This window comes from Gymnoscopelus braueri (genome assembly GCF_963280865.1).
Source record: "Gymnoscopelus braueri genome assembly, chromosome: 2".
In the NCBI taxonomy this organism is placed as follows: Eukaryota; Metazoa; Chordata; class Actinopteri; order Myctophiformes; family Myctophidae; genus Gymnoscopelus; species Gymnoscopelus braueri.
This window is the reverse complement of record NC_137604.1, coordinates 9020258-9038698: the sequence shown is the minus strand read 5'-3', so window position 1 is coordinate 9038698 and position 18441 is coordinate 9020258. Positions and strand designations below refer to the sequence as shown.

General features: G+C 42.4%; 1 protein-coding gene across 4 annotated transcripts; it reads left to right on the top strand.

Moving 5' to 3' along the window:
• The first annotated feature begins 7517 nt into the window (after positions 1-7517).
• LOC308105351 (uncharacterized protein) lies at positions 7518-16682 on the top strand. Of its 4 annotated transcripts, XM_080456022.1 has the most exons (7): positions 7530-7623; positions 8989-9022; positions 9378-9780; positions 10112-10238; positions 10732-10827; positions 11033-11229; positions 15927-16682. In XM_080456022.1, exons 3-7 carry the CDS (start codon positions 9730-9732, stop codon positions 15954-15956), a joined length of 501 nt encoding a protein of 166 aa, XP_080312148.1. In that variant the 5' UTR covers positions 7530-7623; positions 8989-9022; positions 9378-9729; the 3' UTR covers positions 15957-16682. The 4 variants fall into 4 exon arrangements, with proteins under 4 accessions (XP_080312146.1, XP_080312148.1, XP_080312145.1 ...); XM_080456019.1 differs by lacking the exon at positions 15927-16682 and having other exon boundaries at positions 11033-11369; XM_080456020.1 differs by lacking the exons at positions 8989-9022; positions 15927-16682 and having other exon boundaries at positions 7518-7623; positions 11033-11369.
• The last annotated feature ends 1759 nt before the right edge of the window (positions 16683-18441 follow it).

Sequence of the window (18441 nt, the reverse complement as noted above, 5' to 3'; positions counted from 1 at the left end):
ACCACCCCAATTGTATAAGTTATATTGTATTAACATACCATGCAAGCTCGGACAAAATAACATTGTATTCACTAAAAAAGGTTACATGGTAGAGCGCCCTATTTTATACACGATCACTCAAAGAACAGGGACAATTGCTGATCTATAAGCTTGTGCGTGCGTGCGTGCGTGCGTGCGTGCGTGCGTGCGTGCGTGCGTGCGTGCGTGCGTGCGTGAGTGCGGGTGCTGGTACTCAGTCAGCAAGATCTGTGTTTGAGAACACTTAAATCCAATCCAAATAATGTAATCTAACTGACATTATTACAGAGGATAAATACTGCTGATGTAGAATATATATATGACAAAACAGATGTGTATGAAGAATACGGCATCTAGATACATGTGGGTATACAATAATAGTGCCGGTTAACAATAGTGAAATATCTGCTCTGCAAGTTTTATTGTCATCACTTGGTTGCCGTTGGGTGGAAACCTTGTAAGTCCAAAACCGTTACTTTTCAGGAAATCGGGGGGAAAAAGAACCTGTGTTCCGTTGGATTGGATTCCAATTGTCATACACGCGCTTTTGTTAATACTTTTAATGACTTCAATATGTATAAAACCCACTGACACACGCTCAAAACGCGTCCCTTCGCGCCGCATTTCGTGCTTGTAGATCTGCTACTTTTGATACGTGTGTGACGCTGTAGTGTGATCAAGTATGGCGTTTGTTTAAGAAAAAACACACACAAGTTAAAATATGGAGATAAGAGGTTTCTGCCCTGAAAAAACAGCAATGACTTGCTGTCTCTGCTGTGACTCAGAAGCTGAAATTAAAGTGCCGCTCGGCGCTCAGGCTGCTGTGTCTGACACTGAGAGACACCACGCCATTGTGTAACCACTAGACTGTAGAGACACCACGCAGTTGCAATGATTAGGGGCAGTAATGGAGGTCAGACTCACCGGAACACGAGTGAAATTAGTTATTTGTTGAGGAAGTTTGAAATCCTATAAATTCTGAATAAATAAATATATAAAGAAATACCATAAATAAATAAATAGTACAAACCCAGGCTCTTTCAATAATCACTGGTTTTATTTGTCACTTTACTTTACTTATAAGTACAAGAAGTGCAATGTTGACTTGAAGTTGTCCCGCAAAAATGTGCCAACATAACAATACACTAAACAGCATGGGTAATTGTAAAATAAAAAAAAGGTTACAAAATACTAGATGCCATAGAAATAAAAGTTAGGTTTAGGGTCATGTCTTTCTGTTTTTATTTTTCATTTCACACTTGCCGTGGCAATGTAAAGAGAGATTTATCAATCTGTGGCTGTTATGTAATCTCTCTCTCTCTGGCTCTCTCTTTCTCGCTCAGCAGTGTTAGCCATCAACTATGTCTGTCTGGAAAATCCCCCCCCCCCCCCCCCCCCCCTCTCCCCCCTCTCTCCCCTCCCCCCCACACACACACACACACACACACGCACACACACACACTCTCTCCACCAATCACAGCACAGAGTCTTTTCCATGACGACAGGTTACCAAGCAGAATTCCCTCAGCTGAGCGATCCTTCAGGCCAGGTAAACATGCAGCCATCATAAAAGTTTTTTTTTTTTTAAACAATATATTAAAAATGAACAAAAAAATAAGTTCAATAGATAGATAGACAGACATGCAGGCCTTTATTGATCCTGAGGTAAATGCAGTCGTCAAAGCAGCACCATAATTATTTTAAATATGGGATTTTTTAAAAATAAAATACATGAAAAAAGGGGATTGTAAAAACACGGCCCCCTCACGCATTAGAAGGACAATATCAGTCACCAGTCTAACATGGTTAAAATGGAGTTTGAAGTTACAATGGGTTTGTATAGGAAGGGGGAGTGTCTGATAAAATGAATATTATCGAATATCTAAATATTGAATCAAGCAACATAGAAACAGTCTCCAATGTCCCCAGAAGTGTTTTAACGTGAAATAAATACCCCTTTTAATGATGTGAGGTGAGGGTTTGTATTGGATCTGGAGGTGGAGTCGTCGGTCAGTAGTGTAAACAGAAGGGGGCCGAGCACACAGCCCTGTGGTGTCGTGTGCCAGTGTTCAGAATGACTAGAGCCAGAGCTGCTGCTGCTGGTGAGGAGAGTCAGGATGCAGTTACACAGGGAGGTGTTGAGGGATGATGCAATTGCTGTTTGCACAGCACCACACGATGTGGGCTTGTACAGTACGTCTGCTGTTTTTGGTGCGAAACACTGGCGTGCAACATAGAATAAATCAGCAGCGGTGGAAAAAGTAGGCTACTCACATTTTTTACGTAGGTAAAAATATCAATACTGCAATGTAGAAGTACTCGGGAAGTTCGGAATTCAAAATTTACTTGAGTAAAAGTACAAAAGTATTCGTATCAAAATGTACTTAAAGTACCAAAAGTAGAATTTCACAAGTTTTCAAATGTCTAAAATGTCTAAAAATCTTTTGAAAATAGCAGATCTACAAGCTCACAATGCGTCGCATCGCGACGCATTGTGAGCTTGTAGATCGGATATTTTCAAATGGCCGAAATGTATATAGGGCTGAAGTGGTTAGTGGTTAATGCATGTTTTGTAGTAATAATCAAAATCTACAAAGTAACTAGTAACTAAAGTTTTCAAATAATTGTAGTGGAGTAAAAGTACAATATTTGCCTCTGAGATGTGGTGGAGAAGAAGTAAAAGTATTGGAAATTGGAAATACACAAAAGTAAAGTACTTGAATAAATGTACTTTACACCACTTTAAATCAGGCCTTAGTCACACAGTTCTACCAGCTCTGTATCAACAGAGACAAAAGCTTAAGTGTCTAAAGATCTGTTTATGTACGATATATGACCAGAGCTGTGAAATATGGATCAAAGTTGTCAGTCGACACGACTGATTTCAGTCACTTTTATAAGTTGTGTATTAGAATGGGTCAACGTAGCAACAGAATACAATGTTCTATTCCTTAATTGTAAATTGTAAATTGATGTTCAGAAGCATCTTCCATAAAACCATAATGGTCTTTGATATTTTAATAAAAGCAAAGGTTAAAGGGCAAGACCACTTTGGTAGAGGTTTGGGTTGTGTATTTATCATTTTATGATGTAGCTCCAAAGGTGGGCGAGAAATCGGAAATAATTGCTCCATTTATTAGTAATTGATCATTTAAAATATGTTCATTGACTTAAATTCTACGATTAAACAGCTCTCAAAGTCACTCTAAGCACGTAAACGAACGCAAACAAAGTTGATTCATACAATATAGAACATCACCAAACCCAGTACTGTTTTCTTTTTATAAAACAAAAAAGAATCCTGTTGATTTTACTATTTGAAGATCTGGATCCGCAGATCCAGGCCAGGTTTTCTTAGAAATAGCAAAATCAACAGAAATTTCACATTTTTACATAAAAAAACACAGTACTGGGTTGTGTGATGTTCTATAATGTCGGAATCAACTTTGTTTGCGTACATTTATGTGCTAAAAGAGTGACTTTGAGAGCTGTTTAACCATACAATGTAAGTCAATGAGGAGCATATCTTATATTATCAATTTCTAATCAATGGAGCAATTGTTTTGATTCCTTGCCCACCTTTGGAGTTAGATCATAGCAAGGTAAATACACAACCCAAATCCCTACAAAAGTGGTCTTGCCCTTTAAAGCCTCAATCTGTGATTTCTTCAACTGGTTGGCTGTACGATGGTTTTAGAATGAACACCTAAACATCATTCTACATATTGTGCTAATTGTTTAGGAGACACAGCACAGCACTAGGACTCCTTTTGATTGATTCATTACTTTAGTCACAAAATGTAAACAGCACAGAGGTACAGTAAAAACATTTCGGCTAAAAGGATAACACAAAAACGTCTTGCTTTTGTCCTATGTATTCAATTCATCAGCAGAACACATTAATACAACAACAAAAATGGCTATATTTACAGAGAAAATGGAAAGGGGGAAAACGTCAGCAGTGTATGACCCCTCATTTTAACGGGAATGATATAACTCCACTCGTAGTTTCCTGATAGATGCTTTTTCAGGCCAATTTTGAAAGAAAACAGTGATTCACATGCTTTAATGGATGATGTCAAGGCATTCCACATCACAGTGGCAGAGTAGTAGAAAGATAATTGTTATGGCTGGTGTGTGTGTGTGTGTGTGTGACCCTAGCACACAGCAAAGAGGAGACGTAGGTCAGGTGAAGCCCGTGGGCGTATTTATTGAAGAGTATTCTTTGGGTGGAAAGTGGAGTTGGTGTGGGTTGGTGTCTCCGCAGGTTGGCACAACTCCCAGCTTGTGAATCCGGAGCACTGGAGAGGAGAGGAGAGGCAGGGTCAGTGAAAAATAACCACCACGGGAGAACAACAAAAAGGCTGGAGCTGCAAACTGTGTAAAGTTGAACAGCTTGGCAAATAGCTGCGTAAAGCTAAACGGTAACTAGCACTACAACTGAGTTTAACAATACAGTAGGCTGGCCTGAACTTTACCGTAAGTGTTTACAGGTGAAGCTCTGGCGCGAAGCAACGGCTGTGCGAAGCAACTGCTGCCTTTTGTAGAGGCATGCAGCAGTTGATTGTAGAATGGGAGACAGGTGCGGAGATTGGTGAGGGAGAGCAGGTGCGCGAGGAGCGAGCCAGAACAAGAATTTTCCCTTTCGAACTGTTTCATGAATCACAGCTTGAGACGGCAGTTTCAGTCGAAATTTAATTGTTTTTGCTTCAATCCCCGAATCAAGCAGAGTGCATCTCCACACCACAGCTTATGAAGGGAAATGAAAAGTTAGCATCCAAAAGATTTCAGTATTTTTTATTTATATCGTGGTAAATGTCGCATCATGGACTTATCGTGCTAATATCATACCGTGAGTTGTTATCGTTACATGCCTATTAATTACTATTATTACTTAATGCTGCCCCAGATAGCAAAATATGGTTATTCAACGTTGAATTATAGTCGTTAGGGTTGATTTTTGGTTACGATTGAAGACTGATGGTTTTTCAACATTGAATCACTGTTGTATTGCAGTGCAAAATTCAATGATTGAAATGCCAACATTGAATCAGCGTTGAATCTATGGTGCAAATTCAATGATTGAAATGCCAACATTGAATCAGCATTGAATCTATGCTGTTTGCCTTTTTCTTTTCTTTTTTCTTGATGGGGGGAGGGGGGGAGGCACACCCCTCCTCACACCCCCCCTCCCCCCATTTAATGATTGAAATGACAACATTGATTCAACGTTTTATCCATGCAGTTTGCCGTTTTCTTTTCTTTTTTTCTTGTTGGGGGGAGGGGGGGCAACCCCCTCCTCCCCCTCCCCCCTCCTCCCATTTAATTATTGAAATACCAACATTGATTCAATGTTGAATCTATGACATTTGCCTTATTCTTTTTTTGACGGGTGAGGGAGGGGGGATGCCTTCGCCTCCCCTCCCCTCCTCCCCCTACCTTCGCTAACCCTAACCTTAGCTGCCCTTGGGTTAGGGTTAGCCTTCTGGAGCCCATGGAGTGAATCCGAAATCAGATTCTCGATCAGTGCGTGTCCGATTCGCCCAATATAAGTTTCCTTCCACACAGACCTACGGTTTACAACCTAGGCTCTTAATTGCCTAGTGCAGCGATTCTCAAACTATGGGTCGCAACCCAAAGTGGAAGGAAAAAAAGACGATGTCCTTCACTCGGATTTTACACCAGGCAGTCGTTTGTGTATTTGTCCTGTCTCGCGCATCAACTGAGGCCGATAGGCTGTGCTTCAATACACATCATGCATGTATAATTTGGGGGGGCTGCGTCCACGACCAACGTGAAACCTCTCTCTCTCTCTCTCTCTCACACACCCCGACACCACACACACACACCCCGACACGACACTGACACTGCACACAATGCACACAGCGTAGCAACAACACAGGAGGACACAGATGATTTAGCTGAGCTCTTCAAAACGATTTACTTAGTCCGTAAGCGAGAGGGTACAAAATACAAGAACCGCGGATCCATGTGGTTTCATCTGTAGCCCTCGCACGGAGTTTAACTTAGACTGCGTCGTAACGTTACCGTCAGACAACAATTACAGACAACCAGAGACCACCAGTAGCCTACTACCAACAGCTGCACCGCTATGTCGGATAAAGAAATGATGTGGTTCTAGCGAGATATTTTGGGGGCGGTTTGCTGGGGTCGCCAAAAGATTTCCCTTATTATATGGGGTCGTGGTATGAAAAAGTTTGAGAACCCCTGGCCTAGTGTTACCGCTTCACTTCAACGTGCTTTAACTTGATAATGTATTACGGGCCCATCTTTTGATATGTTGTAGAGCTTGTCCATGCGAACACGTGGATATGTGTCTAATTTCTTTGACACTTTTATGGCGAAGATCTCCACTTTCACTATGGTCCTAAGAATCTAAAACCCTAAGACCATTTTGAGTGGTCTTAGGGTTGAATGGTCTTGTAGTGTCTTACATGGACGTGTTTCCCAGAGGAAAGCATAAGAATGCGATTCAACTTCCCTAGGCTCTAGGCCTACTAGGCCTAGGGAACCAGCTTAAAGTTGGGGTGCCTGCGACCTTATACAGGGATTTTAATTCAGACCTCAATAGCTTCGACTACATACCTGGACAAGGAAAGTGGTGCTGTGAGGATATTATTTTTTGATTTTCGAAGCGCCTTTAACACCATACAGCCCCCCCCCCCCTCCTTCCCCTTCTGAAAGACAAACTGAACAGCATGCATGTTGGCCCACACCTTGTGTCCTGGATCATGGACTACCTCACTGACAGACCACAATACGTCAGGTTGAGGGACTTTACATCTGACACTGTGACCTGCAGCACAAGAGTCCCCCAGGGGACTGTGCTGGCCTCCCTTCTCTTCACCCTTTACACGGCAGAGCTCAGACACTGCACAGAGATGTGCCACCTGCAGACATTCTCAGTAATGTAAAGTATACATAATAATAGTAATAATAATATTAATAATAATAATAAAAAAATAATAATAATACATTTTATTTATAGCACACTTTACATTTTTGGAAATCAGGTTAAAAAACAACAGGTTAAAAAACAAAAGGCACAAAAATGTTAAATGTTTTTACATGATGTGAACATCATCATTAATATCAGTTATTATTATCATTATTAATTTTATCCTTCAACTTCAGCCGATCTACAAGCTCACAACTTGCAGATCGGCTGTTTGCCTCTTTCTTATATTATTTGAGAATTTGGCCAATGTTTGACAAAAATTTTTTTGTATAGTTTGTTGATTACTCTTGATGCAGCAATGGTCTTTTTATTTGCTATATTTTTACTTTTTCATTTATTAAAAAGGTTACTTAAATTGTCCCTTCACTGTCATCTGGGGACCCCCCCCCCCCCCCCCCCAGAAAAAAAAATCATGTGGGGACCCCTGGCTGGTCCCGATCCACAGGTTGAGAACCACTGACCCAACATTGCGTCAACATTATAAAGGGGTTAGGCGGAGGCGGAGCTTATCCGTTTTGAACACACACTCAGACGGACCGGGGAGCTGCAGGAAGTCGAACTAACGGCTCAGGAGGAGCGAACCTTACAGACATGGATGTTTCCATGCTTCTAATCTACTATAACAGGTAAATTGAATTAGTTTATGGAATTAAAATGTTGTCCAACTTGTTAGTTCATGACCGTGGCGTGTATTTGCCCGAGTATAGCCCTGAAACATGACTGTCATATATGATATGATAGTCATGACGAAACTTCAACCTGGTGTTTGCACTTTCAACTTTACGGTCCTTACATCTAAATAAACGTTCAGATTTCAAATATAAAGTGCTTAACCCATGGCCACGGATGTTACAATTATATATGGTATCTCAGAAGTACCCGTATTTTCCGTATTGTTTAATAAAAAGCATTTTCATCCGATCGATGGCCATTTCTTCATAGAGTTATAACGTATGTAGAGTGCAATACACTTCCCAACCGATAGGGTCACAGTTAGCATATGGCGAAAAACCTAAGAAAATGGCCACCGATCGGATTAAAATGCTTTTTATTGAACAATACGGAAGATACGTGTACATCTGAGGGTCCGTACATACTTGTAACATTCGTGGCCATGAGGTCAGCACTTTATATTTGGAATCTGAACGTTTATGTGGATGTACGGGCTATAAATGGAGAAAGTGCAAACACTAGTTTGCAGTTTATCCATGACGCTCGTGATCCATAGCTATAAGGCAGGCCTGACTCGCAAATTTTGAAACTAGTCTTTGGTAGAAACATATTTACACACGATTAAAATATAATTGTATCCAAGTGATGTTTATAATTAGTAAATCAATAAGTCTGATTAAGTACTTTAGCCCTATTTTATACTTTTGTCGTACAACAGCGTTGCTTAAAAAAAAATCGCCAATCTACAAGCTCACAACCTGTTGATTTTACTATTTTTATTAAGAAGAAAACCCCGACTGGATCTGTGGATCCGGATCTTCAAATAGTAAAATCAGCAGGAAGTTGACATTTTTATTCAAAAAATAAACAGTACTGGGTTTGGTGATGTTCTATATTGTCTGAATTAGCTTTGATTGTGTTTGTTTATGTGCTAAAATAGTGACTTTGAGAGCTGTTTCAGCGTACAATGTAAGTCAATGAGGAGCATATTTTGAATGATCAATTTCTAATCAATGGAGCAATTATTTTTGATTTCTTGTCCTCCTTTGGAGTTACATCATGGCAAGGTAAATACACAACACAAACCTCTACCAAAGTGGTCTTGCCCTTTTAAGCACTATCGCTTTAAACATGGAAGCCATGCCAGAACCACGCAATTTAAAAAACATAATTTACCATTATAAATCCTAACCAAACAGTAAAGAAATACCACATCACACTGGGCAGAAAAAAGTGTTACACTGGCATTCACCTCATTAGAGCTATTTGGATGCAGTAACCTATGTTAAACCTATGTTAAATCTGTGCTCCTTCTCCAGGTGTTTTTGGGTCTTCCTCTGCTCCGTTTGCCTGGTGCGTTCCATGTTAATGTTTAATTATTGCTGTTTTGTTTCTCCTGAATGTGTGACTAATCCTGCTCCACTTTCTCCTTATCAGCTGTACCTCCACTGTTAAGTTTCTAAGATACAAAGTCATCCCTCCATAGACTGCCCTATTCATGATAATTAAAACTTGTATCTGATTGCATTTAATGGCATTCTCCCACTATGCTTTCAAAAACTAAATGATAAAACAAATGTCATTTATCTATAGACACAGGTATCTGTACACCTTCACTTGTCTTTATGAGGGGATCTACTAATATTTCCTATAACTAATTAATTAAAGTCTAACACATCAATCTTCTTCTTCTTGCGTATGTCATCAGATCCTCAGCTCTGTTGCAGCAGCAAGTCCAGCGTCTCGTCATCCAGGTTCATCAGGCCTAGGTCGCCATGTGGTGGGCGGTGTTTCGGGCAGCTGGTCATGATGTGTTCCACAGTCTTTAGGGGGTCTCCAGGTTCACAGTGGGCACTGTCCGAGAGGCCCCACTGTTGCATTGCTTCACCGAAGCGTCCCACGCTTGTCCTCAGGCGGTTGAGGGTTGTCCACTGCTTACGGGGCAGGTGCTGGCCAGGGACATCTGTGGGATCCTCGATGTAGTTGTGAAGCCTAGATGGTTCTGCTGCTTTCCACTGTTCCCTCCACCTTGCCTTGCTAGTCTGCAGTCTAACACATCAATGTTAGACTGTTTCTCTTCAAACAACATCAACACTTCACTGATACTCTTGGTAAATAAGTTTGCTATACTATTTGAAAATGGTGCCAACATGACAACTGTTTAGTTCAGGACATGGCTATGTTTAACAACGTGATACACTATCTGGTCATAATAGATCTTGGGATAACAACTCTACTTTCAAGCAGACAGAATGTTTACAGCTGTCTAGATGTACTTAAATCATTAATTGATCTGTTAATTATTTATGCGTGTACAGTATTTACAGTCTGTTCTTTCTATTGAATATAGTCATTCCAGAATTTTACTTCCCCTTAGTGGGTGTGTATTGTGTTTTCTACCATATAAAAAGGCGACATTTGACATGTAATTGTGGTTGTTAGGACACCGATGACCTTCCAGACATGTCCCACCTCTCCATTGGGATCCTGACCGTGGTTCCTGAAGACAGCCCGGCTTCTCCTCACTCACTGCACTTGGACTCTTCACTATCATGCATCGTCTTGGAAGGTACAACAGTGATGACCTTCAAAGTCTCCCACATGCCATCTGCCTACTGTTTGGACTGATTTACGCACTGAATTTGGAGTACCCCAAATCAATGAAGAACACCTTTGATTTTATTCAAAGAGTTCTTCTCTCACTTGGACATAAATCCCTAAAACCCAAAATACAATCTCTCAAAAACTGATGGAGTTAGTGATTGTTAAGATTAGAATAACCACTGGATTAATGCAGGCACTTTGATTGTTTAGCTTTGAATAACCATCAATTTAATGCAGACACTTTAATTTTGATTGTTACGGTTATAATAACCATTGATTTATTGCACTCATTTTGTTTTCTGTTTACTGAAGAGCTGGGGAGATCGACCCCTGCTACTGAACAAATACTCATCAATGACTGCTATCAGAATATACTGTAGAGCTTTGTAGAACAGTACTCAATCTTATTGTTTTACAAATACACTCAGTAGACTCAGATTTTTTTGTCTTTGTTCTAGGCTCTGAGAAACTAGACGCACTGAAGGGCTTTATCACCCTGGTCGGTGACCTAGAGTCTGGAGTGTCCAGTCTCGGGCAGCAGGAGCTATATCCAGGTATGGATGTATACGTTTGCCATACATTTCACACTGAACCTGACGTTCTTGGTAGCGAGTGATCCGTGTTGTGAGCTGCAACTAGATAGTGAAGTTTTCAGAAGGTCACAGTTGTCTGTTTTCATGGTGCACTGAGCGCAGAAAGGGGTCAATGTAGCTGATGTCTTAAAATGCAGTTTGTTAATTGCTCGCTCTCTATTCACAGGCTGTGGACAGATGATTTCATCTGTGCAGCTGGCAGCCATACACCAGCGTGCCAGGAAGGACTGCAAGAGGCTATTCCACGCCTTGTTCGAGGTGTTCTTCACCCATGAGGAGTGCCGCAATGCCGTCGTATACGGAAAGCATGGTGTCATCCCAGAGGGGAAGAACAAACTGGATGAGGCGAAGAGGCACTGTTCAGTAAGTATTTGTCACACCACTAGTTCCTCAGAGTAGTGTTATAGATGGCCAGTCAGTGGAGTTGGTAACCACTTATAGACAGACATGCAAAAGTGTCACTTTTCAGCTACAGTCACCTTTTTGAACTCAAATAGGGCAATTGTGTGACACCTGACCCGAAAGAAAACAACATGTTGTCACCTATTTCACCTCGGGCTGTTTGCATGCCTGTGTATACCACCTGTATACCACCCATAGACCACCTATAGACCACCTGTATACCACCTGTATACCACCTATAGTCCACCTGTATACCACCTATAGACCACCCGTATACCACCCATAGACCACCTAGAGACCACCTATAGTCCACCCGTATACCACCTAGAGACCACCTGTATACCACCCGTATACCACCTGTATACCACCTATAGACCACCCGTATACCACCCATAGACCACCTAGAGACCACCTATAGTCCACCCGTATACCACCTAGAGACCACCTAGAGACCACCTGTATACCACCCATAGACTCACCTCTTCAGACTCCACCTCAGCCCGTAGCACTTGCCCTCCTAGCCTTGATGACCTTGCAGGATTATGCAAAGGACAGATACCACCCGTATACCACCTGTATACCACCTAGAGACCACCCATAGACCACCTAGAGACCACCTGTATACCACCCATAGACCACCCGTATACCACCTAGAGACCACCTAGAGACCACCTAGAGACCACCTAGAGACCACCTGTATACCACCTGTAGACCACCCATAGACCACCCATAGACCACCTATAGACCACCTGTATACCACCCGTATACCACCCGTAGACCACCTATAGACCACCTGTATACCACCCGTAGACCACCCATAGACCACCTATAGACCACCTATAGTCCACCTGTATACCACCTCTAGACCACCTGTATACCACCACCTGTATACCACCCGTATACCACCTGTATACCACCTATAGACCACCCGTACACCACCTAGAGACCACCTAGAGACCACCTGTAGACCACCTGTATACCACCTGTATACCACCTAGAGACCACCTATAGTCCACCTGTATACCACCTGTATACCACCCGTATACCACCCATAGACCACCTATAGACCACCTGTATACCACCCGTATACCACCTATAGTCCACCTGTATACCACCTGTATACCACCTATAGACCACCTGTATACCACCCGTATACCACCCATAGACCACCTAGAGACCACCTATAGTCCACCCGTATACCACCTATAGTCCACCCGTATACCACCTAGAGACCACCTGTATACCACCTAGAGACCACCTATAGTCCACCCGTATACCACCTAGAGACCACCTATAGTCCACCCGTATACCACCTAGAGACCACCTGTATACCACCTAGAGACCACCTATAGTCCACCCGTATACCACCTAGAGACCACCTGTATACCACCTAGAGACCACCTTTAGTCCACCTGTATACCACCTGTATACCACCCGTATACCACCCATAGACCACCTATAGACCACCTATAGACCACCTGTATACCACCTGTATACCACCTATAGACCACCCGTATACCACCTATAGTCCACCTGTGTACCACCTATAGACCACCTGTATACCACCCATAGACCACCTAGAGACCACCTATAGTCCACCCGTATACCACCTAGAGACCACCTATAGTCCACCCGTATACCACCTAGAGACCACCTGTATACCACCTAGAGACCACCTATAGTCCACCTGTATACCACCCGTATACCACCCATAGACCACCTATAGACCACCTGTATACCACCTGTATACCACCTATAGACCACCTGTATACCACCCATAGACCACCTAGAGACCACCTAGAGACCACCTATAGACCACCTGTATACCACCCGTATACCACCCGTAGACCACCCGTAGACCACCTAGAGACCACCTAGAGTCCACCTAGAGACCACCTAGAGTCCACCTATAGACCACCTGTATACCACCCGTATACCACCTGTATACCACCCGTATACCACCCATAGACCACCTAGAGACCACCTGTATACCACCTATAGACCACCTGTATACCACCTGTATACCACCTAGAGACCACCTGTATACCACCTATAGACCACCTGTATACCACCTATAGACCACCTGTATACCACCTGTATACCACCTATAGACCACCCGTATACCACCTATAGTCCACCTGTATACCACCTAGAGACCACCCGTATACCACCCATAGACCACCTCGAGACCACCTATAGTCCACCCGTATACCACCTAGAGACCACCTATAGTCCACCCGTATACCACCTATAGTCCACCTGTATACCACCTATAGACCACCCGTATACCACCCATAGACCACCTAGAGACCACCTATAGTCCACCCGTATACCACCTAGAGACCACCTATAGTCCACCCGTATACCACCTAGAGACCACCTGTATACCACCTAGAGACCACCTATAGTCCACCTGTATACCACCTATAGACCACCTGTATACCACCTATAGACCACCTATATACCACCTATAGACCACCTGTATACCACCCATAGACCACCCATAGACCACCCATAGACCACCTAGAGACCACCTAGAGACCACCTGTATACCACCCGTATACCACCCGTATACCACCTGTAGACCACCTAGAGACCACCTAGAGTCCACCTAGAGACCACCTAGAGTCCACCTATAGACCACCTGTATACCACCCGTATACCACCTGTATACCACCCATAGACCACCTAGAGACCACCTGTATACCACCTAGAGACCACCTGTATACCACCCGTATACCACCTGTATACCACCCATAGACCACCTAGAGACCACCTGTATACCACCCATAGACCACCCGTATACCACCCGTATACCACCTGTAGACCACCTAGAGACCACCTAGAGACCACCTAGAGTCCACCTAGAGACCACCTAGAGTCCACCTATAGACCACCTGTATACCACCTAGAGACCACCCATAGACCACCTAGAGACCACCTGTATACCACCTAGAGACCACCTGTATACCACCTAGAGACCACCTGTATACCACCTGTATACCACCTATAGACCACCTGTATACCACCTATATACCACCTGTATACCAACTATAGACCACCCGTATACCGCCTATAGTCCACCTGTATACCACCTATAGACCACCCGTATACCACCCATAGACCACCTCGAGACCACCTAGAGACCACCTATAGTCCACCCGTATACCACCTAGAGACCACCTATAGTCCACCCGTATACCACCTAGAGACCACCTGTATACCACCTAGAGTCCACCTAGAGACCACCTAGAGTCCACCTGTATACCACCCGTATACCACCTGTATACCACCTAGAGACCACCCATAGACCACCTAGAGACCACCCGTAGACCACCCGTATACCACCTAGAGACCACCCATAGACCACCCATAGACCACCCATATACCACCCATAGACCACCCAGAGACCACCCATAGACCACCCATAGACCACCCATAGACCACCCGTATACCACCCGTATACCACCCATAGACCACCCGTATACCACCCAGAGACCACCCAGAGACCACCTAGAGACCACCTAGAGACCACCTGTATACCACCTGTATACCACCCATACACCACCCATAGACCACCCATAGACCACCTATAGTCCACCTGTAGACCACCTGTAGACCACCTGTAGACCACCTGTATACCACCTGTATACCACCTGTATACCACCTAGAGACCACCTAGAGACCACCTGTAGACCACCTGTATACCACCTAGAGACCACCTAGAGACCACCTATAGTCCACCTGTATGCCACCCGTATACCACCCATAGACCACCTATAGACCACCTGTATACCACCTAGAGACCACCTATAGTCCACCTGTATACCACCTGTATACCACCTGTATACCACCCGTATACCACCCATAGACCACCTATAGTCCACCTGTATACAGACATGCAAAAGTGTCACTTTTCAGCTACAGTCACCTTTTTTAACTCAAATAGGGCAATTGTGTGACACCTGACCCGAAAGAAAACAACATGTTGTCACCTTTTTCACCTCGGGCTGTTTGCATGCCTGTATAGATATATATCTTGGGGTATCTTGTGACAATGTATACACATGTCTGTCTTACTGTGTTGTGTTTTTAGGGCTTTTATTTCGGGGGACGGGCGTGCTATAACAATTAAACTTAAAAATATGATACATTCGGAATAAATAGCCTCCAAGTAAAATTTGCAGAGAGCAAGGAGGCTGCCAAGGGCCCCTCCCCTCCCCTCATAACCAGTTGATCAGCTGTAAACTCTGTCTACACAGACTGTGGCAGGCACAGGGCTCCAGAGTGCGACCTGCCTATTGTGCTGTATGTGCTATGAGTTAAATCTGATTTCGAACCACCTCTGGAGGTGGTTTCAAATCAGATTTCAACTCAGATTTCAACTCGGATGTGTGCATTTAGACTGATTTAACCAGAATCTCCTGTTGACTAGTTGAGCACAATTTCCTAAATTAATATTTAAAAAAAGTTTAGGTTGGAGTCAGGTGCTGGTGAAAGTGTATGCAATGCTTTAGATGCTCATTTCAAATTCCAGTCCAGTCTTTTAGCCAACCCGCACTGGCTGCTGCAGATTAAGTGTCTTTGTGTTTTATATGTATACAAAATTGAGTGTTTAAATCCCATGTGCTTTCTTGTTATGTTATCTTATCTTTCAGCTGCTGCTCAACGATCGGACCGAAAATTAACCCAGTTGAACTATGAAAAGACGGTCAAGTCTTGGCTGCAGTTTGCGCCTGGCCGTCAGGGAGGCATCCCGAGGAATGCTCTGGAGCAGCAGGGACCGGATCTGGATGCAGGTGGCACCTCTGCAGGTTCCCTCCCTCCCTGAAGGGATTAACCCATTACAACCGGGACAGCGTTTTGCGTTTGAACTTCAACCATTTTTTCTTTTCTTTAACCCATCTAGACCGGGACAGCGTTTTGCGTTTGAACTTGGACCTTTTTTTCTTTTCTTTTTATAAAAAACAACCCAAAAAAAATCGTGAAAATTAATATTTTGTCCCCGATTCTGTCTTCTAAATACTTCTTCCAAATCTGTGGTTCTCAAATTTTTCCATGTCAAGGACCCCCAAAATCACATGTATTTGGACGCAGACCCCCACCTAGAAAAATATCTTTCCAGGGACCCCCAGAAACAGATTTCAGTTACAAAAGTTTCCTTTGAAAAATATATATTCAAAGATTTGAACAAATGTTTACGATTTTTCAAAAATAGCAGATCTATCATTTAGAAGACATTCACAGAATCGGGTCAAAATATCCAAATGCTTGCAGACATTTTCACGATTTCTTTCATAAATAGCAGATCTACAATCTTGTATATGTTCTATATTTCATCTGTTAAAGCATAAAAACAATGGTTAAAGCAGTTCAACGCAGGTCTAAATGCCTTGGTTCAATAAATGTGAAGATTCAAATCATATTGTCTGTCTTTATTTTTATATTTTCACATTTTGGGAAATGTAAGGTAATTTTGAACAAGATGTAGCCTTACAGTATATCAGCATACATAATTTAAAATGTACATGCAGATTACCATTAGGTTGTTGGATGATCAGGATCAATATTGATTCCTAATATGATTCAGTATAATCCAATTAATAAATTAAATCAGTGTTCGATTCCTGATGTTGATTCAACATAAAATCAACTAAAATGTGCATGCAGATTACCATTTAGATGATGGTTGAATCAATGTTGATTCCTAATGTTGATTCAACATTAAATCAACTAAAATGTGCATGCAGATTACCATTTAGATGATGGTTGAATCAATATTGAGTCATAACGTTGATTCAACATAAAATCAACTAAAATCAGCATGCAGAATACCATTTAGATGATGGTTGAATCAACGTTGATATAGTGTTAGTTAGTGGTTGAAACCCAACGTTGAATCAAATAATAATGGCGTTGTGATTTCAGTACAGTTTCAACGTTGAGATTGAACGTTGAGTCAACCGTTATGGCCGACTATTTTTCAACGTTGATTCACCCATATTTTGCTATCTGGGGCTGCAATGTCTGAAAAAACCTTACTGTCATGTACCTGCAATGAAGATCACCTTGAACCTTGAACAGGCATGCAGAGGATTCTTGTCATCCGTGATGGCCTGTATCTCCTCCTGCATCCTACTCTGTGTTTGTCTTGTGCTAGTGAAACGGTTATTGATTTTCTGGGGTGTAGTCTTTCTTTCTTAGCCAGCGTAATGCCATGGGACAGGCTGGATCGTGTTGTCTTAAGTGCTGCTTCATCACCTATTTTCAAAGCAGCGTTTCGGGGCGTTGCTCTCAGCAGTTTGTGAAGCGTGGCTTTGGGTTTAATTGGCTCATATCGTGATGGTTATGATGACAGTGACTTTGTCAGTGCAGTTGTTTGATGTATCAGTCATTGTAGCTATTATATATGCCTGCCACGATTATTACATAATCACCTAATCGCAATTTATTTGAGATAATCGTAATCATTTTTTGTGTAATCGACCGTCATAATCGTTTCCATGTTGAAAATGTTTCATGTATTTTGAAACATGTTCAAAAACTACTGGAAATAGTAGATCTACACGCTCACACAGTAGGTAAAGTTATAACATATTTCAGTCATTTTATTCAGGTTATTTATCATTATCTGCCCTGTGCAACTTCAAAGCCTAAAAGCCATTTTTATCCATTATGTTCCAACGTGTTCAACGTCAAAAACACAATTAAATTGTCAATCGCAATTATTTGTGTGACAATTTATCGTCATGTAAAATGTCATAATCGTGACAACTGTAGCGGCATCGTCACTGTCGGGCAGAATCCTTGAATCTCCATATTTCAACGATTTGCGTTTTTCATGAATTAACGTCCGACTCACAACGCGTGAGCTTGTAGACGGGCTATTCACGCTATTCATGAGAATTTTGGAAAGTTAAAGTGTGTGTGGGGGTGTTTATGAATATTGGACCGTTGAAAAGTATTAACAAGAGCTTGTGACAAAATAATGACTACATTGGATCACATTAGAACACAGGATCTTTTTTTACATTTCCTGAAAAGTTAGGGTTTTGGACATGACTGTACTGTATTATGTGTCCACCCGACAGCAATGATATGCATACATGTCTGTATGATGAGCAGCTATAGCTGCTTATATATCTGAAAACAAGTGTGTGCGAGCGTGCGTGC